The 24,320-nt window shown below is 40.9% G+C and overlaps 1 protein-coding gene across 1 annotated transcript in view; it reads left to right on the plus strand.

Moving 5' to 3' along the window:
• The window catches only part of zranb3 (zinc finger, RAN-binding domain containing 3), a 127,134-nt gene that overhangs the window by 50,408 nt on the left and 52,406 nt on the right, over positions 1-24,320 (plus strand). The window contains 5 exon segments of the mRNA XM_082525067.1: positions 5,266-5,385; positions 5,823-6,002; positions 6,678-6,851; positions 8,534-8,999; positions 17,595-17,897. Of these exon segments, the coding sequence (XP_082381193.1) occupies positions 5,266-5,385; positions 5,823-6,002; positions 6,678-6,851; positions 8,534-8,999; positions 17,595-17,897 (1,243 nt within the window).

The raw sequence follows: 24,320 nt of genomic DNA on the forward strand, positions 1-24,320 counted from the left end.
AGAGGGTCTGGAAATCAGGATCATGGGTCCGAAACAGCAGGTTCTGTGTATAAGTGTCTTTAACAGTAACTGATAGATTACATTTCATGTTCTACTAGCAGGCTTCTTTCTGCATTGCTGTCTGTGCATTATTACAGCCAAACCAGGAAAACGTATATCAGTAAAATCCAGCTTTCAGCCTAACGTCACAACCTTTCTGCAATACTTTTTCTGTCAGCCACTACCACTCAGTCAGGAAGGTTTCTGTTTGCTGAGGCTTTCTGCTCCTAAAAGCTTCAATCTGGTTGCTCTGAGTAGTTTAAAACAAGCTTGAATTTCTGTGATTTTAGCACATGAGCCACTCTGCAAAAGTGAAAGCACCGTTTCACTTTTGCAGTGAAACGGTGCTATTCTTGATATTTCATTTTGGCACAAATGCTTATTCCTGTCATTTCCATTCAAGATTTTGACTTTTTTTTCCGGCTGCAGACACCTCACTTGCTTATTAACCCTTTAAAGTCGGTCGGAGCGGGCATGCTCCGTTTTGCGTAACTATTTTTAAATCCCGGTAACACTGCAACCACGTAAGCTAGCGCAATAATTCTTTTTGCATATGAAACCAGAGGAGTTGTACTTACATCTTATGCCATCAGCTTGTCCTAGGTCACAGTTTCATTCCACATATAGCTTTGCAAAAATTGCATAAAAAGCACTTGCAGCAACAAAAACATAATATTCCAGAAACACGCTTTGCCGATCCGATCAGCTGTTTGTAACACTTCCTACGTCCATCAGCGCGAACTATCGCATGTCCGCCATGTCCTGCCCAAAACCAGAAGTGACGTCATTTTGCAGAAATGTAGTTTTTCACCATCAGGGCCTTATGAGCCTACACTGGTGTTTTTAAAAGTTATGTTTGACTTTATGACTTTCTGTGTCGTTTCTTGGATGCTTAGGACTCATATTGCACTGCTGGAAATAGTTTATTTTGATGCATATGCTGCTTTTTTGCAAATTTGCGTTGTAAGATTTATTTTCGTTTTTCCTGCAGTGTATAATAATTGGTGTATTTCAAAAATAAAACTATGAAGACGCTTAAAATAAATTTCCTGTGGTGGGAAACTATTTTGTGCAACTTTTTTGTATTTACAGTTTTGAGGGATAAGCCTCTTAAATTTCTCTAACTAGAAATACATGTTAAAAAAACAAAAACGATTTTACATTTTTTTTGTAGTTTATTGCACCTTTTTGCAATTTATGTAATTACTATGCACTTAATGCATTCATATTATTAGAATTTGGGCTATAATGGTTGTATTGATGTATATCAACTTGAAATGATCCCAAAAATGGCACTACAGCATGTAAAAATATAATATAAGCTCTGGCACACTTGGTTCTATGTCTTAAATCTATGTAGTCTTAAAGGGTTAAGTGTAACGTGAAAGTACTAAATGTGTAGATTGTATTCATATTTCACTTCCACTTCCTGGCTTACCAGAGGTAATTGGCCCCATGCTTAAGTTTTATTCCTTCATCCATAGTCCCGCTGTGTTTAGAAGTCAAATCCTTCTCATGGCTGTGATTATACCTTCGACAGGGTACTAAGCTCTGAGCTGTGCCAGTTGGGCTTTTACTTACAGTAGATGTTAGTCGTGAATTATATGAATCTGCATCTTATCAGGTACGTTTAGCTGCATCGTTTGGATGATTAACAAATTAGTTTATACACTGAGACGCTTCGAGCCATCCACATTCTTGAGGGAAACTCTTCTTTTGCTTTCATAGTAAGTAAACTTTACTTCCACAACTTCTTCTCAAGTCATCACAAGCAAACGATATCTCAACCTGTGAAAGAGTTCAAATGTGTGTTTGCGGATGTGCGCTCGCGCGTGCGTGTGTGTGTCACTGAGGTCGGGGAGGTGTCGGCTGAATGTAATGTAGCGGTGCAACGTGTGATAGCACATTCCTCCTTGAGACGCTCACTCCGTGGTGCATTCGCACTCACTAATTAACAGAAATGAGCTAAAAAAGGAACGACAAGCAACGCACTGTGATGAGAAGCTTGGCAGGGACAAGCGACTGTGCTCCAATTATAGTGTTGTCACTGTTTTTTCTGCTCCGCACGCTCTCATTCTTCACCTGGTGTCAAACTGGTTGGAAGTTTTTATCATCAATGGGTTTTTTTTCCCCCACCAGCTAATAAACAACTCAGTTTTACGGCCTTGAGATATTGTTTATTCCTGCTAAGTCTCCGTGAGCACATTTATTTGACCTTTATTTTTCCAGGAAAAGTCAAACAGACCTGTGTGTTCTTCTTCAGCGCGGTTCTCCTTCATATTCATGCAGTTACAGCTACATTCACACGCGGGAGCGCCACAGTGCGAACACGCTATCCTACTGTCGGCCACCGCGCAGCTCCGCGGGACAAATGGCCCCAAATCAAAAGAGTGAGGTCACCGCAGCACATCAGCGGCGCGGTGAAGGTCGAGTTCAGGTTTAATAAACATGGCAGCCGCCCGCTCCCTTTGTTTGGTGTTTCATTATGCTATCAAATATTGTGTTATTAGCGGCGTTCTCATTTTATTTAAATCATTGCAGCTCCCCTGCTGATGTCTTTGATGGTGTATCCATTCACATTTCTCTTATTGAAATGTCTGCAGGAACCTAGAATACAGGTTAATGAAGTGCTACACTCCTTTAATGTTCCAGCACCAATCTGCACCACCTTTTTACAGACAGACAATACCATTCCTCTCAGTTTGAAGCTTTATTTCTCTTCAACAACCACACACCACATATCTCGTCCTGTTTTTGGCCCGATTCTTTTGCTAAAGAATAGAGGTACGAGTGCTGGATAATAAGCATATACTATGTACAAAAGCTGATTGTTGCCAACATGTTGGCATCCATTGGTGTTTGTTCTGCTGATTTAAAGCCTTTAGTTTTGCGTTTTGGCTGTCACCATCCCGTTAGCTTTGAAACAAGTTTCAAATGGGTGCTAATTGTGACTTCCAAAAAGCAGGCTTACATGATTAAGCCCGATCGGTAAATGATTTTTAAAGAAATACTGATGTTATGATACCTCTTTGATATTCATTTCTTTCACACACACAAAACATAAAGAGGTCTTCCTAACTGTTCTTATGTATAGTATTTACTCATTTATGCTCAAACCTGTGCCGAGTCTCCACTGGTGGACGAACTAAGCCTTGTTTTCTAACCCCTGTTTTGGTACCGTTCTCTGAAAAGGCTCATTTTTCAGGTACAGTTGGTCATTTTAACTTGTGACTCTTTTTGGGGTTGACTCTTTTTCTGAGCCTGCTTAAACTGGACTTTTGAAGAATTGCAGTACTTTCAAACTGGCTTTATTTTTCAGCTTAAATGGTAAATGGTAAATGGCCTGTATTTATATAGCGCTTTACTAGTCCCTAAGGACCCCAAAGCGCTTTACATATCCAGTCATCCACCCATTCACGCACACATTCACAGCTTAAATTGCTGCTGGAGATTAACACAGATTTACCAGCTCTTGCTCTAGTCAACAGACTGGCTTTAACCTTGGTCAGATATGACCAGTAGGGGCGGGTTTTAATAATCGATTCATCGATTAAAATCGATTCTGGCTTGGATAACGTGATATCGATTCATTAAAATCTTGAATCGATTTTTTTATATAAATGTATTTTGTCCAAAATTCCAGAATCTCAGGTGAAACGTCACAAACTTTTGACAACCACCAAACATTTAAAACGGTAAATGAGAGCAGGAACACGGCTTCTGAACAAAGACGTAAACACAAAGCACTACCCGCAGATCAGAATCAGTGAGATGTCGCCTTTCTCACCCGACGGCACGGACACGGTCGGGGCTGAAAGCCAACAGCTCGCTGATTCTGATGTTTCGGCGGGTCCGCGCTTTGTGTTTACGCCCTTCTTGCGCTGATTCGAAAGCTGTTAGTTTTATCTCTCTCCAAACAATATTGACCGAACCAGCAGCAAAAGAAGATCCAAACTAAGCTTCACATAAACATCGTCATGGACTCCCTCTGACTTTTGCTGTTTTGCTTCCACCACGATAAAATCACACTTCATGCACAGCTCTCGCATTCTCTCTCTCTCTCAGTGTACTTCAAGAACAGTTTCCCGTCTATATCCGAAATCTGTTTTCTGCATTATTCGCTTGCTTGTTACGCACAAGTCTACTGTTACTTACAGCGCTGTTGGCCAATGTTTTTTTTTCCTTATACTCACTTCCAAAAAGAAAACCTAGTTTCTGCCGTTCAACAGGCTTCTGAACAAATTTAAACTTTTTAAAGTTATACAAAATGCAAAACGCTTAGCCGTGTCTCTAATAAAACCGCTGTAACTTCAGAGGTAATGTTCATGTGTTGATTAATGGTTTTATTTCGTTTTTGATGTACTGCAGAATATTTTTATAAAATCCCAGGCCAGGAAAATCACCTTCATGTTTTTCTGTGTTTTATCTTCAGCTACTTTGACACAAAGGCATCTGCTGTGATGCTCACACCTTTGATAAAGTCTTGCGAGTGTCAGCTTCCTTCTTATAGATACAAAAATACGGAAATGTACTGATCTGAATTATAATATTTCTGACTGTCTGAGGCAAAATTTCCCAGATTCAAATCGAATTGAATCAAATCGTGGATCGAATCGATTCAGGACCTTGTGAATCGGAATCGAATCGATTCTAGAAACCAGTGACGATACCCAGCCCTAATGACCAGTATCTTCTGAAGGCTAACATTAATGTTAACAAACTTCAGACAGATGTTGATCTTTATCTGATTTAGTGGCGCTGACCTCTTGTTGTACAGGAACCGCACATTTTAACATGCCAAATATAAACACAGTGTGACTCACACACCTTAAAGTTGAGCTCATTTAGACATCATCATTGTTCATTTGGAGTTACGCTTATGTCCATTTAATAAATGTATTAACTCTTCTGTTAGTTGCTCTAGTCTCTCTTGAAGGAAATATATTCTCCCTTTTCCCTTTGTTTACTTGCTGGATGGAAACTTTATGCAGCACTTTGTCCTGTACAGATAACTTTTTTCTTTCTTTCTTTTTTTTTTTTTAGCTTTGTGACAATAACTGTGTGCATCAGCTGGAGATTGGAGCTGTGTCTCCTGGTTAGAAAGATTATTGCCTTAAAGCTGTCGAGTGTTATTATATTATTTTACATTGCTCAACTGCCACTTTTAGTGATCTAAATTGTCCTTTGAAAATCAAACGCTGCGTTGTCTCGACTCCATCCTGACAGGCTGGTTATATCCGAATCGATGGCAGCGTACCGTCATCAGAGCGAATCCAGTTGGTCCACAGATTCCAGAGTGACCCAGAAACCCGAGTGGCCATCCTCAGCATCCAGGCAGCTGGACAGGTACTTGCATACTTATCCAGCAGGCTATGCAGGCTATGCTTGATCATAATAAAGGAAATAAGACACCCTGCAGTCAATTGGAAAATCAGCTAAATAGACTCAATTTTGCATATTAGAGGTAATTATGGTTTGTACTGGTTGCTGTGAATCCTAATATCATAGAGAAATGAATGGTGGAAACGTGTTCTAGTCTTAATAATAAACTCATTGACCTCAATTATTCTGAGTGACCAACAGAAATGTTATGCATTCCAATCAAAAGAAGTGGGTGCTTGAAGCACTTACGTATCAATTAGCTGATAATATTCTGCTATTAAAAAGAATTTCAACAAATTCAATTTCATTCAATCGGACTGGATTGTTCCATTTTTGAGGTGGTTGTACTGGGTACTCTGAAACAGATATGTAGCGTGTGTGTTTGTGTGTGTCCTCTCCAGGGTTTGACCTTCACCGCTGCCAGCCACGTGGTGTTTGCCGAGCTCTACTGGAACCCCGGTCACGTCAAGCAGGCTGAAGATCGTGCCCACCGCATTGGGCAGACGTCCTCCGTCAACGTGCATTATCTCATTGCCAAGGGCACCTTCGACACCGTCATGTGGTCCATGCTCAACAGGAAGGTACTGTGGGTGACATCATGGCAGCAAAGTTGGAGAAATTTATGCAAAGCTGCTTATGATTTCACTGGTCATATTAAATTTGAATGATAAATCACCCTTACTGCTCTTGTACTGATTAGGCTCTTCAGTGTTTTTAATGGAGGCAATACTAACATTTGCATATTGCTACGCAATAAGTTTTAAGAGTAATCCAGAAGTTTCTCTTCCTGGACAGGATGTTTCTGTCTCCAAATTACGATTACACATCATGGCTTCCAAACTGATCATCACAAACGAAGTTGTGAATAAATTTTAATGATTTCTGATCTGAAAAATATTTACTTACCACATTTTCGGTGACCAATTGTTACAGTTTTGCCTTTGTGCACAACCGTAATAGATTTAAGACCTCACGCAAGTAGGTTTGTCAACATAGGACAACAGTGGTGAGTGATCGCAGGACCTTTTTCATGGTTAAAGGGAAAACTCCTTTACGACATCCAACCAAGAGAAAACCCTTTTTCCTTAAACTGTTCACTTGAGTTTCTTATTGTTTTATTTAAAATGTATTCTTGTGGTGTAAAGAAGCAAAACTGTAAAAAACCAAAAAAAACAACAAAAAAATGTGTCACTGTTCATAAATTTGTGGACCTAAGTGTGAAGTGAAGGTACAACATAAGGTTCCTTGTGTTTCAGGAAAAGGTGACTGGCAGCACTCTAAATGGAAGAAAGGAATATCTGAAGGCCGACGAGGGCGACAAGGACAAATGGGAGTTCCTCAACTTTGCCAACGCGTGGACGCCAAGTGAGATGGCGCTGCCGCTGGAGGGAAGCACAGGAAATGCCAAAACCGACGTCTTCTTTACTCATGTGAGTCAGCAGGAAATCTTCAACAGACATCTATTTCTTTCTCTCTTTAAATTAGCTCTGACATGCCGAGCCATCGAGTATAAAGCCACAGGAGCTTTCATAATAAATGAGTCTAATTTCATATAAAGTCATCACACTTACTGTTTGGTTTGTTCCTCATTTCTCTATGCCACCACTGGCTCTGTAGCTCCATAGCAAAGCATAATGTGATGTATGAGAAAAGAAAGTTGCTTTTTCTCGTTGCCTGCATAAATAAATCTGCACGAGGACCTTGGGAGCTCGAGAGCTGTGGTCCGGGTGGCGATAACTAAATCGCTGCATAAGGAGTTCTTGTTGCGGCATTGTCATTTGAAACTGAGTGTAGAAAGCTGTTGTACGAATGTAAAAGAAAACAAAAGCATGCACACAGACGTGGAAACGTTTCACACTACTGATCAGCCACAACATTGAAACCACACTTTGAATATTGTGTAGGCTTTCACTGCCACACGAACTCTGAGCTGTTAAAGTGCAGACTCCTGGAGACCTTTGACCTTTGTCCTCTGGAGCCCAGACATTAAGCAGCAGATCCTTAAAGTCCTGCATGTTGCGAGATGGGGACATCCTCACAGAGACATCCCACCACATTCAGATCTAGGCCAAGTCAGCACCTTGAACTCTTTGTCAAGGTCCTGAAAAGTGTTTGCAGTGCGACAAGGTCCGTAATCCTTCTGAAATAGGCCACGGCCACCGGGGAATCCCGCTGCAACAAATCCAGCTCCAGCTACGCTCACGCCTAGTCAAGTAGTGTGTGGGGTGTAAAGGTTGTATCCCTAAAAAAGTTCAAATTCATTTAATTTTTCAGTCAGAGGCTGAACAAGTTTACCATTTAAGGCCATTTCATACTGGAATATCTTGCAAACATGAACCAGTAAGTCCAGAGAGGAGGTTCTTTTGTTATCTGCCACTCACACTTTCTGTCTCAGTTTCACATCAGAAACCCTTCCTCTTCTTTTTCTTCTTTTATTGTGAAACATTCGGAGGAACAGTCTGTGGAAAAATCACATTATGAGCAGATATTTGCTGCTCTTTGTTGTTCATTTGTAAGGTTGTCCGCTCATTACCAGCAATTATGTCCTTAGCTGTTAGCTCTGCACTCCTCTCTGACTGTTGGCGACTAAAATCTGCTCCAGTTGGTGGAAACAGGGTGTTGTGTCACATCTTAGAATGTTTCAATTTCACTTGTCGGTGGTTTTAATGTCGCAGCCAAATTGGTAAAATGTGTAACGCTTGTTTTTTTTAAGAAGAGACACATGGTACTGTTAGGATCATTATTTAATGACTGTGATGACTCGAGACGAAAAATGAAGACACTTTATAGTGTGATGGATTTATGAATTATGAAAAACTGAAAGAGCTGCACAAAATTTGTGATCAACATTAGAACATTTTGTATTTGTAGCATTGTATTTTTACATTACTGATGTGTAAAGAATTAAATGGGGTTTCTGATCATCGTTGCGTGTGTTACCATGGTGTTGCTGTATGCAAATGACTGCCTTTGATGGTGAAAACAAAAGGAGGATTTGATTCAGGGATGCTTTGTCACTTTACAGGTGGATTGAAAATTGGGTGCTACAGAGACAAAAACCGACTTGAGCTTGTATTTTTATTCATTATTTATTTTATATTTTTTGCTTTAGTTTGAGAAAGAAAAGCAGCACGACATCCGTTCCTTCTTCTCTCCGCAAGCTGGCAAGACGAAGAGGAAGAGAACAGAAGATGAAGAAAGTCCCTCCATATCCTCAGAGACGGCTGCCACGCCAGCTGGCATCCGGGTATACTTAGAAAACAGCGAGGAGGGGAACGAGGAGTCATGCTCCCAAACCTCCAAAACGCCCGATCGGGATTTCTCGCCCCAGCTGAAAAGGCTGCGAACACCGCAGCCCAACCGGAGCCCCACGTCTCGATTTGGGGGGAAGCGGAGGTCGTCTGCAGGGGGGATCAGCGCAGGCAGACCTGCCAACGCGGTCTCCCTAATGTCTCAGCCGTCTGAGCCTGATCCTGCATCCGTGTGGAATTGCGGGGCCTGCACCTACTCCAACAGCAGCCTGTTGCCGTACTGCGAGATGTGTGAGTGCCCGCGCTCTACCTCTGCTGTCAGCTCAGGTAAGAGTAAGGAACAAATAATATCCAATTATCCGATCCCCCCCCCTCCTCTCACCCATCCCACCCCCAACCTGCTCTTTGCGTCTGCCTGTGTGGCCCTCTTCTTCTTCTTCTCCATCTTTCTCTTTATTTTGCTGTTGTTTATTTTTGTTTTTAATTAAATTCACAAACCTGATTGCAAATCAAACTGAATTTTATTAAGGAAACGCACGCGCTTCCATCATCTCTTGTCTAAAATGAAGCACCTGAAGCTGAAATCCATTCATTGCTTTATTTTCCTTCCTGTCAATATCAATCGTGGCAGTCTGTTGACATAATACTTTTGAACAGCATTACAGATTTCACCAGATGGAGATGCGAGATAGCAAAAGATGGAGGCAGACTTCCCAGAGTCTGAAATAGCACTGCTCAGAGAATATTGTCTGTCTCCCTCTCCTCTCTCTCTCTGCAGATGACAAGGACACAGTATAATTCTCACCTGTCAAGCTGAGAGAGAGAGCGAACAGGCGCCTACTATTGCTGCAAACGTCTCACACAAAGTTGGGAAAAGTTGAGCTGGCTCGAGCTGATATCTCTGACAGCCTATGATTGTATCTTGCAAAGAAGAGGGGAGGGAAGTCGTTATGACCTGGCAGACTGCAGGTCCATGCTCTTTAGATGTCTGAGATGCATCAAATCAGTTTGAGAGATGATTTAAAAAAAAATAAAATCCCCAAACTTGAATGTAGTTCACAGCTGTAATGTTTAGGTAACATGAGTTTAATACTTTTAGTACTCCACTGGCTGAATAAAGCCTTATATGAGCATGAGCTAAAGATAAGTCATTAGTCAAAAAAAACCTAGTTTACGGCAGGTTAAGGTAGCATTTACCGATTGCTTTATAAAGACAGACTGCACTGCCTGATCACACACTTTATTTGATGCACTTAGAGGAGGCGTATTACTCTTCTCCTTATTTGATGCCACATATATCCTGTTAAATAATGAGGTCAGACTCTGTGCAAAGTAATCCCAGTTATACACTTTTTTTCTACTCTTGGATCTATATGATGCCCAAGAGGGTGGACATCCCTAATATGGTCGTTGTAGGCACACAGCCAAGAGCAGCGAGTCAAAAGGAGCAGGTTTAAGGCGAACCAACACAGAGTATCAACAAAGACCAGCACAATGAAAAAAGATTATTTTGATCTATCAAAAGCTACTGTAGTCCAAGAATAAAACTGAGAAGTTAAAAATAAGCACAGCAGGTCAATTTTAATCAATTCATGTTTTTAACTATGGTACTTCAGAAAATTATTAAAATGTTTAAAACAGAGCAAAATGCACACTGATGAATGACACAGTTTAATCTCAGTGTCAGAGTAGTTATGTATCCAGACGAGTCATAAAAAAAGTAATTCCACATGAGCATAACCTCTGGCCTTCCAGACTGCCAGCTCGATGAGGTAGCAGAGTACAATACTGTCAAATAAAGCCTTTCAGGCTTGATGTTGAAATCTAAATTATTAGTTGGAGAACAGTAATTATAAAGAGCACATCTACCATGAAAAGCCTTTTTGCTCCAGTGAGGGTGTTTGCTTTTATTCACCTTCACTCTGAAAACATTTGAGAATTTGGGGAAGAAGAAAAGGGGGGAAAAAAACACTTGTTGGCGCTTTTACCAAAAGACAGGTGATGATTGATGTTAGCCTCGTGTTCGTGAGCTAAATATGGAGCTGGAGTCGGTTGGCTTTGAGAACAGCTAAGCTAGATGTTTCACTAAGTTTAAAAGTACCGTTAACCTTGTAATGCCTAAACCATAAAATAACTGCAAAAAAATTAACATCTTTGAAACTGCAGTGTTTATTGAGATACTCTCGGTGTTACAGAGTTAACAGGATTTGTTAAATACGATGTGTCGCATTTATTCAATCTATGCCTTTTCCAGGTTTTACATTTTGGAACCATGGCGGACAAAGAAAGTCCCAGGAGGACACCATAGATTGTTTATGATAAGACACAGCCTCTGAAAAAGGCCAGAGCTCACCATACTTTCTAATGGCCAGCAGGGGGCGACTCCTCTGGTTACAAAATGAAATCTGATTGTATGGAAGGCTATGGCAAAATGATGCTACTTCTCACCTGCTTTATGACCTCAGTCAAATCATTCCACAGGTTTTGTTTTATTTTTTGCTTTATTTTGTGAATTATGGACCCACTGCAGGTAAAATAGATAATAAAGGTGAGTATGAGTTGGGGCGTGGCTACACAGTCCCCTGTTTTCAAACATATTCCTGCTACACCCTGTCCTTGCTCCAAGAGAATGAAAGCCAAAATACCAAACTCGAAGTTTTCAAACAAATGGCAACATTGTTGTCCATCTTTTACCTACAGTCTATTATGGGTGATAACATTTGGCTGACTGATAAACTTTAGAAACACGCTTCCCGTAGATTACATTCTACATAAATCTAAGGTTACCTAACTAGTTTAGCATCCTTTAGGACTCTGTAAAATGTTGACATCGATATAGTCCTAACACTATAGCCCTGCGTGTGTTTAAAGAAAAAGGTTGACACTGCATTAATGACTCTGAAGTCTCTGTATTATAATATAAGCGCTATAGTGAGTGCAAGCACACAGTAAATATTGGCTGAAGGTCTGTTTGCGGCTCGGTCCATTGGAAGTGAAGCCGGTGCACTTAAAACAGACACAGAACAAACAAGCAGTACCTCAGCTTTTGAGCAGCATAAAAACACCCACCCACACATTTTTCTTTTTTAACAAAATTCAGCCCCCATTTCATGCTCAGCTGCAGCAGATGCTTGATAACTATTCAGCAATCACACTCTCTTCTTTGTCACAAGCGCCACTCTGCATTCACAGCAGCAGGCCGTGTCAGCTTGCTAGACAGGGAATTTAACAACCTGCTAAATTTGTAAATGACAGACTGCGCGGAAAAATAACAACTGTATTTATGAAGATATCTCTCAACTTGGCACTGCAATCCACAGCTCGTGGAAATGTAAGAAAATAATCAGGCCGAAGCCTGTAGTGTGACATGAGAAATGCTATCTCTTCAAGAGCAACAATTTTTCACAATGACTATAAAGAAAGCCAGGACGCTATGAATCACAGAATACTGACACATGATACAAGGACGTCAGGGCTTTGTATTTAAAGTAAAGGCAAAGATGTATCCGAGGCATTTGGCTTCCGCTCTGTATTTTCACAGAATGGCAAAAATACAACAAGCCAGCAGCTGTAGAGGAAGAGCAGCGAGCAAACAGAAGGGATATTGGTCTGTTTTACCGTGAGGCGTTTGGACCAGAATAAAATGTACCGGAAAGTAACAGAAGGAGATGCATGAAGTAAGAAGGAATAAGATTTCAAGGGCTTTTTCTTTTGTTCAGTGGAAAGTATTGATGCTAGATGTGGGAAGCAGGAGAAACGGGAGCTTAAAACCTGGCTACCACCCTTTGCAGAGCCCTGTGTTTCTTTAGCTGTCGTGGTTACATCTGTCAATTCTTATATTCTAGCACATCACGCTGCAGTGGCAGATTTACTGCCGAAAATGGGAAAGTTTGTCACTTTTAAGTTTCACAACCAAAATAATCAGTGTCACTATAGATTTTAAAGGGTACATTTAATGGTAGATTTTCAGCTCCAGATTCTCATTCCCGGGCTCATCTAGACTTGTTTTGCATAATTGACAGTTTAAAAGAATCCCTTTTTATATCAACTTTATATCAACTCAGTGAAACTTCTTTGTTCTTCTGTTTTAAAAGTCGTTTCAGCTGCTCTCTCTTTAAGCCCTCCCTTCCTAGAAGCCTACTTTATGAATGACTAACTTCCAAAAGCTTGCCAAAGGGCAGCACATAGTGATTATGAGCTGTACCGGCTGTACGATGGGGCGATCGTGGCTCAAGAGTTGGGAGTTCGCCTTGTAATCGGAAGGTTGCCGGTTCGAGCCCCGGCTCGGACAGTCTCGGTCGTTGTGTCCTTGGGCAAGACACTTCACCCGTTGCCTACTGGTGGTGGTCAGAGGGCCCGGTGGCGCCAGTGTCCGGCAGCCTCGCCTCTGTCAGTGCGCCCCAGGGTGGCTGTGGCTACAATGTAGCTTGCCATCACCAGTGTGTGAATGTGTGTGTGAATGGGTGGATGACTGGATATGTAAAGCGCTTTGGGGTCCTTAGGGACTAGTAAAGCGCTATATAAATACAGGCCATTTACCATATTTACCATTTACTTCTTAGATGTGCTGTGCCTGTAACTTAAAACAAATCAATTCAATTCAGTCTTATTTATATACCACCAAATCACAACCACAGGCCTGTTATATTGTGAGGAAAAGACCCCTTAAGTAATACAGAGAACCCCCAACAATCAAACAACACACTCTGAGCAAGCACTTGGCAACAGTGGGAAGGAAAAACTGTCTTTTAACAAGAAGAAACCTCTGGCAGAACCAGGCTCAGTGGCCCCTGTGGAGGTCTCCCTGTAAGGAGTGGATATCCAGACTTCCAGTTCCCTCCAACTTCTTACAAATCCAGCTAAATTTTAAAAAGACAAGGTAATTAAAAGCTAAAATTTTGTCTAATGTTAACCCATTGTTTCATCAAATTTTGGAGTCCATCTTTTCCTGTCCGCATGGAGTCTTGTTCGAAACTCAGGTGCTCAAATTTGATTGGTTAGTAGTACTTTGACTACAATAGAATACAAAGAAATAGCAGAAAGCTTCTACTTTCAGTATTCTACATATTCATACATGGAGCCCATTTTTAGTTGCTCTAGTTTAAAGCCTGCGTTTTTTGCTAAAAGAGTACTTTTTCATTTAGCCCCTTTTGAGCTCTAGCTAGCAAGTGTTCGGTAATTAACACCCCCAGCTCAATTGTTGACAGGCTAAATATGTGAGAAAATTATATATTTGCCTGTTTAGCTTGCAGCTAAAACAAAACCTAGTCTTACAAATTGACAAGACCCTGGTGAGGAAGACGAATACATCACTCTTTCCAACACATATAATAGTCCTATATACACCAAGCATTTAAGCCTGTGGTGCCAGGTAGCTTATGATAAAAGCTTAGTCAGTTTTGCTTTGTCTTCCTCTCCTCCAGCCAATCACCGCTGATGGCAGCGCCCATTCTTCCTGTTAAAAGGGAGTTTTTCCTTCCCACTGTTGCCAAGTGCTTGCTAATAGGGGGTTGTGTGATTGCTGGGTTTTTCTCTGTAGTATTGTAGGGTCTTTACCTTAAAATATTAATTGCTTTAAGGTGACTGTTGTTGTAATTTGGTGCTGTATGAATAAAATTACATTTATTTGAATTTATTTGATTTTAAAGCAGTTAGATTAGCCCCTAACGTTTGTGTTTTTTATGTTTATGTATGTTTTGGTGATGTTGAAGTTGGCATTTGGCTTTTTTAATCCATTAAATGTTCTGTTCTGTCTGACAGAGACGGGAATTTACCTAATTCCAGGTGCTAAACAATAACATGTCATATTAATTGCATACAAATTGAATCGCTGTAGTGCTGTATCGTCAGTAATCCAGTCCTGGTTTTAATCAAACTGTCAGGGATTATTACCTCCTTCTTGTGACAGGGTTTATGTCTCCGGTGGGTTCGTCTGTATCGTCTCCTATAGCTGTTTTGGCACCAGGAAACAACCAGGCAGCTTCTGTTGAACTATTTTCAAGGTGAATTAGTAGACTTCCTGTGCTTGCAGCTTTTTTTTTTTAGACCTAGAGCGTGGGCATGGTTCAGTCCTTCAGCTCTTTCACTGGTAGACCAGCAATTTGTCTCTCAGCACCTACTGTGAGAGATGTACACAGGGAGAGGGCAATTTGGTTATCTCCTGGCTCTCTGTACCTCTCAGCTAGCACTCAAACCATGTGCTGATTTTTTATTTATTTATTTATTTTTATATCAAATTACAGAATTTAACAACAAAGTCCAGCTAAGTCTTTAACTGCCTGATATTGTACAGCATGTGAACCAGCTACTTTCTTTTTGTTTGATGGGTCTTCTGTGACTGGCTGCAGTTTTTTCCGAGCCCTGCCAACTGAAGGAATTCAAAGCATTTCCTGTTTTTATTTAACTACATCTGTTAGCTCACATGCCAGAACACATGCTTTTGGAATCCTTTTGCATGGCATTTTAGATTTGAGACTCGATGTTGGAACCTTATCAAACCACTACAGACATAATGGGCTCCTGATGGGCGGGGAGAATAAGGGGGATTGACTGGTAAAGTGGAGGCACAGCCCTGCAGGATTTTCCCGTTAACATCTTCTTCGGCAGGGACAGCTTAACAGAAATTGAGCCGTCTCTCTGCGGTCTTACTCGGCTTGTTAGTGAAGAGGGGCAGCGCTGGGGCCAGGAGCCCAGAGACTCAGATGGCATTTGAGGAAACCGACTAGAGGATGGCCTTTTGAAGAAACAAGCCAGAGAGACGCAAGATCACTAATTAGCCCTCTGCATCCTCAAGACTCACAACTTAGTGTCTTCTTACATTTCGCACCTCAAGTTTGACAAATATTGTGAAGAGATGTGATTAAAGTTTAACTAAGAAAAGTAAGAAATTGCATGACACTTTTTTTTTAAGAAGTTCTGTTCTGACCGTGACATTTACATTTGACTAAAAATAATAACGGTCTTTTCTTTAAGCAGCTAATCCATCTGTTAATTCTACTTTCCTAATAAACAGCAGCACAGAAAGTACCATTTAAAATAACGTGAAGTCTGCGAATGACGATGACATAATCCCTGCATTCATTAACATTTTTGTGGCTCAGATTTCTGCTTGACCTTCACAGAATTACAACATTCTGCATGAATGGAAATCGCTTGAATGGTTTAAGAGCGGAGCTGCAAAACAAGTTTGATAGGCGGACTTCAAGCTGACTCTTTAAAGCGAGATCTGCCGTTGGCATTCAGCCATTATCAGCTGTTTGAACACTGCTCACTGCACCCCGGCTGGTGCGCGCCACAGATGCAGTAATCGCTGACAATTATTTTGTTTAGGTTTGATTGCACATGATGCAGGCAAGCAATTAACAAAACAATGTGACACGAACGTAATTTGCTCTCTCAGCAAAACGATATTGGCTGTTTGGATCCAGTAGCTGGTGAAAGGAGGCTGGCAGGTGTTCATCTGTAAGTTCCTGCATCACAGCTGATGGGCTGCAGAGCAACAAAGACTTCAAGTATCCCAGATAGTGCTTACTTCCTGTAAATGGTCATTGTATATCAAGCAACTACTCAGAATAGGAAGATACAAATAAGACATACACTTGAATATATTTGCTTATGTGCACTTAAAATTCATCGCCTTGATTAAATATCTACTACTTAAAGGGGGCTTATTGTGCTTTTTTTTTTCTCTCCCTACTCTTGGATTTATAGACATCGACTTTATTTAATTCACTTGTTACAGCTACGCAAGAGAGGAAAGAAAATGTATATGTATGTACAAGTGCAGTGATAATGATACACATGTATTATTATTAATTAGTAGTATTATGTCACTAATAGCAGACATGCCTTTTGTGGTCATTTCGAGTACACAGGTCCAGCTGTGAGCACCCAAGCCCCGCCCAGCTGCTGTTCTTCCTCCCTACAGAGGATGAACTAAGACGCTGCACCATTCCCATTCTAAGATAAAAAAGGATTACTTTGGATTTCACTTTAATCTCATGAGGGCAAAAGAATAAAAGTCAGGGAGGTCCAAATATTCAGTTTTTTCTTCTGTGTATTTTCATGTCTGTATCATCAGATTTGCAGATGGCTGTCTCTCTCTGAGCCTGAATCTTCCTGTTGAAAGGGAGTTCTTCCTTCCCACTGTCTCCGAATACTTCCTGATAGGAGACTGTCTGATTGTTGGGGTTTTCTCTGGTGTTATTGTCTTTACCATACAATAGAAACCACCTTGAGGCAACTGTTGTTGTGATTTGCTGCCAAATAAATAATTGCTTTTAATTGTATTCCTTTTCTGCTATATTATTACTGTCTGTTTATTATTAGGGGGAAACCAAGGAAAAGAAAGTGAATAAATTACACCTGTCTGCTTAACATCATGACACTTACTGTTCATATTTTTCAGCTTTTGTCAGCTGTTATCAGTCAGACCATTGGGTTTCTGTGCAAAAAAAAAGTATTGAGGAAGAAGCTTAAATGGCTTGTTTCAGACAGTGGATATAATGAGGTGCTGCACTGAGGCCCGGTAAACAATAAATAAGGATCACTTTGAAATGTGAATCATGCAAAGATAAGAAAGTCCAAGAATAAAAATAAGGAGCTCGAAATGAGCATAATAGGTCCACAATAAAGGCTTGAAAATATACACATTCTTCTGCGCCCCTGCTTATGTCGACTCATTTACACCATCACACCCGCTAAACTTGTCAGTGAAGAACTTATGATGGCAAATAACATCACTAATGAGCCATATTGAGTTTTACTTTCATGTCAGCAGTCATTTTGTCACACTGTCACACTCTTCAGATGATGGATATCTTGCTCGGGAATGAAACTCTTCAAAGTCTGATTACACTGTGCGGCTCAGCCAATAGAGTAATCTTCATCTCTCTCTCTTTCTGTCTCTCCCTGCTGGCTCAGAGCCACCCAGGCCTCAGCTACCCCCTGCAACCCAGAGGGACCAGGCTTGTGTCGTTCTCTCCAGCTCCGACAGTGAGCCAGAGCTCAGCTGGGGAAAAGCCCGGCCTCAGAAATCACGCAAAGGCAAACAGAGCAAAGCGGGGGAGATGGAGGAGAAGGAGGCTGAGCCTCCCAAAGACAAACAGAGAGTGGGAGAAGCAGAGGAAGAGGACAAGCGGTGGCTCAAAGGCAAACAATCAGTGGGAGAGAGAGGCGACGTCGACGCTAGCGGTGGTGGCTGCCTCCCCCCTGACCGCACACAGGGTAATCCCACATGCAATCTTCTTCTTTTCATATCTAGGGAAATTGGCTAGTGCCTTCTTGTCACCTGCCCATATAATGCTGTTTAATATCATCACCTCCAATAAGGCACCGTAGCTCATTCCATATGGGGCTAGGCATTATTATTCTTACTTCTTATTACTATTTCTGCACTTTGCGCCATGAAGCTACAGGAGATATTACAGTAAGTAAAACTTGGCTGATCTCCACTGGCTTTGAGGACCAGCGTACAGCACCAACTGACGAGCTCCTGATTGGCTGTTTTGTTTTTTTGTGTTGTTGTTTTTTTTCTTTTAATAAAGTTGACCAAGGTCTAATTTCATGAAAGGCACAAGCTCCCTAGATGCTCCAGCTCGTCCCTGAAACACAACCTGCCGTTCCCCCGTCCGCTCTGGTTATATGTGCACATGTCTGTGAATCTCAGAGGGATGTGAGGAAACAAATTCCCAATTACACAGTGTGTAATATTGCAAATTAAGACCTCTGTGTTCAAGTACTCGTGTCTCAAAGGGATACGCAAAGCAATAAATTGCACTAATTACAAAGAACTAATTACACTGTGTGCAATATGAAGAGCTTTAAAAAAATGCCAGACTAGCAGAGTCTAAGAAAAGCCCGTGACCTGGGTGTTGCCTCTGAAAACATGTAGATGTTCATATTAAAGGGGTGACACTGAGCTCGGGGCTTTTTTCAAAAACATTATTCTAGAACACTCAACACGGGAAGGAGTAAAGCGTTCAGGTTTTAACAGGCAAGCCATCAATCCCCATTAGCCTTTAACATCCAGAGATCAGCGTGCAACAACCTGGCTGATTCCTGTTCTTGAGACACACGCACACACTTACAATTTGACATCTATTAGTGCCCAGATTGTCGAGTGGTTAATTTCCCATCTTTGCAGATACGTGTGCCACCCCATCAGTCTAGGACTGAATTCCACTGCAGCTTTTCTTTTCCCTGCAGTGCCTTCTGTACTTTATACTAAAGGTGAGCAAAAAGCCTTTTTTAAAAATAAAAACACCTCTATTTAGACTGACTCAAGGGGAGCGATAAAAGCTTCACAGTCGATCAGAAATGGCAGCACTAAAGAGACACCGCTGGATACCAACTTGGCCCCCTACGTCCCCTTAGTCATACACTTTTTCCCCTGGAGACAGCTCATGTCTACCTGCAGTACTGTGCAGGAGTTGTAGAGCTTTAAGCAATAGCCTAAACATACAGGCAGAGTGATACAGGGCTGTCTTAAGTGATGAGAACACCTTGTCTTATAACAGACACGGAAACAAGAGAAACACAAGCCTATAAGCTGCCCAACGCTCAGTGGAAAGCCACGTGAGCTTTTTAGATTCCAACACAGTGTTTTACAGTATTAAATTTGCCACTTGATTGTAATTTTTGAAATAATAGTTGTTTGGATTCCACAGATAAATGAATAAAAGGGGTTTCTCACTTTTAATTTTCTTATCTGAACCTTTCTTATTCAACTCCAGCTTTAATATTTTATCCAGGGAGTCCTCTCGAGTAGGTTTGCATGATTCATAGTTCAAAAGGATCCGTTTTTACCTTAAACTGTTGCTTATAAATTGGATGGACACCTGGCTCATGCAATTTATAAGCCATTTTAGTTCCTCCCTCTTTAAGCCACCCCCTTTCTGAAAGCACACTTTCTTCTGATTGGCTAATAGCTAAATCCCTGCCACAGTGCTTGTGGGTTTCACTTCTGCATTAACATTTGATCGATCTGTAGACTTTCAGCTTTAATTTAAGGGGTTTGACGAAGTTATTGCATTAACTGTTTAGGAATTGCAGCCACTTTTATATATTGTCTCCCATTTTTAGAGGTTCAGCCAACATGCTGAAAAATATAAGGTCTGTTTTAAGACTGATAAAAAGTGATTTGCTGCCAGAAGTCTAGAAGTCATGGACATCACCGTGTTTGTTTGTGTTTCTTCCCTTGGGATGCGCAAAGGCTGCTACCTTCAGTCGCTGCTTATTTGTGGGTCTGTATCAGACCTGTGAATCGTACGGCCCCTGGGCCACATCTGGCACTTTGGTTGTCCTGCGTGATGTCAATGGGAAATTAGGATTCGAGCATAAATAAGTATACGTTATGCAGTTTCCCATTTCAGCCACCAAAACTCGTCATCAGAGAATAGATCACTGTTTTGTTTTTTTGTGAAGTCACAGTACAATTTTGTTTTCTTTTGTTTTCAATGTAGAGTTGTTGTTTTGTTTTGTTTAAACTGGACTAATACGTATTTATTTACTGATGTCAAAGGTAGTGCTGCGTGCTTAGTTTGTGGAGAGCGGACTGCTGAGTAACTTTATGCTTGAAATCCCGGGACAAACTGTCAGGTTTTATGATCTACTTTTCAATTTTCAGATTTATTTTTATTGGTATTTAAATGATACCTAGTTATATCTATCATTGAACCCAGATGACATAGTTTTTAAAACTACAGCTGTACTTGGTGCCTTAAAAATCAGAGAAACTGCGTCGAACCAGACACTTGCCTCTGAATGGCATACCTTGGCCTCCACCAACACTGTAAGAAATCTTGGAGTCATTTTTAACCAAGATGTCCAAATATGAAGAGCTACTTTCTTTTATCTGCACAAAGCCATTGGAAACTACTCTTATTATTATCAGGTTGTTCTAAAGATTCCCTAAAAACCTCCATTTAATCCAAAATAGAGGGTACTAACAGCGCCAAGAAAGAGATGATATTTGTCCCATATTGGCCTCTCTTCATTGGCTCCCTGTTAGAGCCACAATCAAATTTATAATCCTTCTCCTCACATAAAGGGGCAGGCCCAAACTTATCTTAAAGATCTGATAGTACTGCTATATATGTTGTCCTAATAAAGCACTTTGCTGTCAGACTGCAGGGTTACTTGTAGTTGTTAGAGTTTCTAAAAGTAGAATGGGAGGCAGAGCCTTCAGCCATCAGGCCCCTCTCCTGTGGGGCTCTGTGGGGTGTTTGATTGTTTGGTATTTTTCCAGAATACTTCTGGAAATAATACCTTCAAGTGACTGAACTGAATTGAAGTGACTGAAATTGGTATTTTTGGATTGTATCGAAAGTCAGGAGGTGTTGTGTAAGTCAGTCCTAAAAATTTACCATGTTGTTAACTTCATCAGGTTGAAAGGACTGAATCACAGATAGTTTGTTTCACTTTTGGAGGCGCTTCAGACTGAACATGGTAACGCGGACTAGCACACAGCTGTCACGTGGCTCCTCTTGGGCAAAGCGTTAAAAGAGTATGGGACCTGAGAGCAGTTTTGTAAGGACATTCCCGAGCTCTTAAATCACTCATGACAAAAAAATCTGGATTTCTGCCACTGAGTAAGAAAAAAAAAAGGAAAAACTGCAGATAAAGTAATTAAACTACAAGAAAACTGGCAATAGTAGTTTGAAATTTAGCAAAAAGAGATTTTGTTCACTCTGTTTTTGGGAATGTGTTTTAAAAGATAAACTGCTTTTTTTTTACCTACTTCACATTTTCATTGCCTAATTACAACATCTACTCTTAACAGTAGCAGTTTATAAAGAGATAAAAATAATATTGAACAGAACTAAGTTCAGCTTATTAATTGCCCACCCACGGTATGTATGTATAGATATATAAGTATGAGCAGTTCATAAATTCATTTATTGAAAAAGGTACAAACATTAGTCTTTATAATGTAATAGCTTACACAGCAGGACTCTATCTCCTTTCAGACTGCATTAGGCCAGGCTGAGAGTTGAGGGTCATCTATAAACCTGTTAGCTTGCCAGGCAGTTACCGCAGTTACCGTAGTTACCGCAGTCTGCCATTTTAACCATGTTTTTTCATGGTTTTAAGAAAAAAAAGACGAAAAAAAGCCCAATCTTGATCATAGAAGTGTTAAAATGGGACTGATCAGTACTGTACTAGTTAGTCCCGAAAAGGTTGATTCTGTTCACGTGGATGTAGAGTTTTCAGTGGGAGAAACGTTTCGTCAAGTGACTTCTTCAGTCTCAGCTGACTGCAGGTTTCCCCAATCTTATAAACCGTACATTTGCACAATGACTGAAACCAGCCCACTGAAGGAACAATGGGCTGTGAGGTCAGTTTCTTCATTGGTCAGTGTTGATCAGTTGTCATTATGCAAATGTACTGATTATAATTGACGAAATGTTTCTCCCACTGAAAACTCTACATCCAGACGAACAAAATCAGCTTCTTCAGGATTTCCTTACCTGGATGATTGAGCATGCATCAAGTCTTACTAGTTGGTGTTAGCCAATTAAAACCAAATGACTTACAAACACCCTCTTTAGTTGATTTTAAGGCTCCACACCCTCTGACCTTAAAGCTGGCATCACTGAAAACCCCAACACTACAGTAAATCTGTGCCACTTTAGTAGTTTTTAGTTGTGCTCCTAAGTCACTTTAATCATAGAATAAAGAAAAGAGTCATTCTGACTCACACGTGTTTGGGCTTTCTTCAGAAGTAAAGTTCGGTTCCTGCAGGGTTAGGGTTACCACCTATGATGAAATAGACCTCTGAATCCACCATCTCACTTGTAACCTGTGATTTTGTTCTAGCCACGTACTACATAGACAAATTTTCAGGGTCTTGAAGATAAAGTCTCACATTTTGAAACTTTTCTATTAAAACAATACATTTGGGTGTTTTAAACAGGCAACAATTCTACAAGAGGGATCGGATGGTAACCAAGCCCTACACCTAACTCTGACCCTAGAGTTTAGACCCAGTGACCTGGCGCATGTTACTACGTTAATGTCTTCACTTGATTTGTTATAGGTAGTTCCAGTAGTCCTATGGCAGATAGTACCGCTCTCACACGGCTCTTGTTTCAACACGAGGGAGGCAGCCTGCGCTGAGACAGACGATATTGACAGCTTAAATCTACAAATCAGACTGCCTTCAAAAACTGCACGAGTGTACTGGCTAGTATGCATGACGTAATTTGTTTTAGAAAAGAAAAACTATTCAAGGCATTTATCTGTCCTGTTGTTGTTTAGTCAGATTCTTAGTTACATGCTGTTGCCAGTCTGTCTCCAGCAGCGTGGGTATTACAAAGCACTGTGTTTGTCCAATAAAAGTGACCTATGGGGTCAGGAGCGGCGCCTAATGATTTTCCTCAACCTGCCTGTGGTTTTAGAAGGCAAACCGCAGAGCTGTCGGCCGCTCCTACCTCTTGATTGCTCTGAGATTACTTTCCTCACAGCACAGACAGGCAATCACTCCTCCTCCACCTCCCCGTCTCCCACTCTCTCCTTACTGTCTGTCGCTCAGTCGATCTGCATGGCCCAAACATTTAAACATGGATACCTGTCTCTTTTGGATATTAGTGCAAATGTAGCAGCGGCACCAAACGTCTTCATGCTTGAGAAGCACAGTTAGGATTTCTTTTTTTTCCTTTTTTTTTTTTAATCTTTTGTTTCAATTCTGCAGAAGATAAGATGACTCAGTCCAATTAGGCGTTGTTTTCTTTCTCTCTCAGTAAAATAACAGATAAATCCCTTGGGGTGTTTTGAAGGCACTGTTCATACTGTGTAAGTGACAGTCTAATAAGACGGCTTTGTAAGATGAATTGCCCCCATCGTATAAATGGCCCACTTAATGCAGCTGGCGCGTTCTACCACTGCAAACAGGGGAAGGGGGGGAAAAAAACTGCTTACAACAAATATGGGCTGCACACTGCAGAGATGCAAGGTTTCATTACAGATGCAGCAGGACAAAAGGATGGATGGGATTTAGCGAAAAGCTAGTGTCCTAAAAATGTTTTGGTTCCAGGTTTGTAGCTCTGTGAAATGCCTTCGTCTGGTTATCTTGGTATTTTCAGAGTGGCCCATTCCAGCTGAGGCTGGTCTGAGAGCAGAACATACTGTGGCAGACCTGGGAAAATTGCACCTATGAGGACGGCAAACATAAAAGTGAAAGATATGGACTTTGTACAGGATAGGTCAAGGAGAGAAAATGTCTTACTTGGATGATCTCACATCGATACAAAGGGATTTGGCATCAAATTACATCGCTGATATTATTCAAAGCAGCGATGGACCGTAAAACAGTCAGTAAATAGAAACAGTTTCTGTGGAAAATAAAAACTGCTTAAAGAAATACTGCAAAGTAGAAGCGATTGAAATACTTTGAATACAAAGAGCATGTTAAAAGAACGGTTTATGACGTGATTAAGGATATAGAGATAGAATAGAAACTTAAGCATCTGTCTAATATAAACCCAGTAGTGTAGCCATAGTGTAGCGAATGCTACACTAGCAGATTGGTGGCTGCTGTGCTGCCATTAGCATTAGTATCAGAGAGGGAATTAAAGCCTCGCAGAACCTTTGCTGGAATAAATATGATGTTCAAACAGCATATTGCTGCCAAATGGACCAATCAGTTGT

Source organism: Aulonocara stuartgranti (genome assembly GCF_965226115.1).
Source record: "Aulonocara stuartgranti genome assembly, chromosome: 23".
Classification (NCBI taxonomy): domain Eukaryota; kingdom Metazoa; phylum Chordata; class Actinopteri; order Cichliformes; family Cichlidae; genus Aulonocara; species Aulonocara stuartgranti.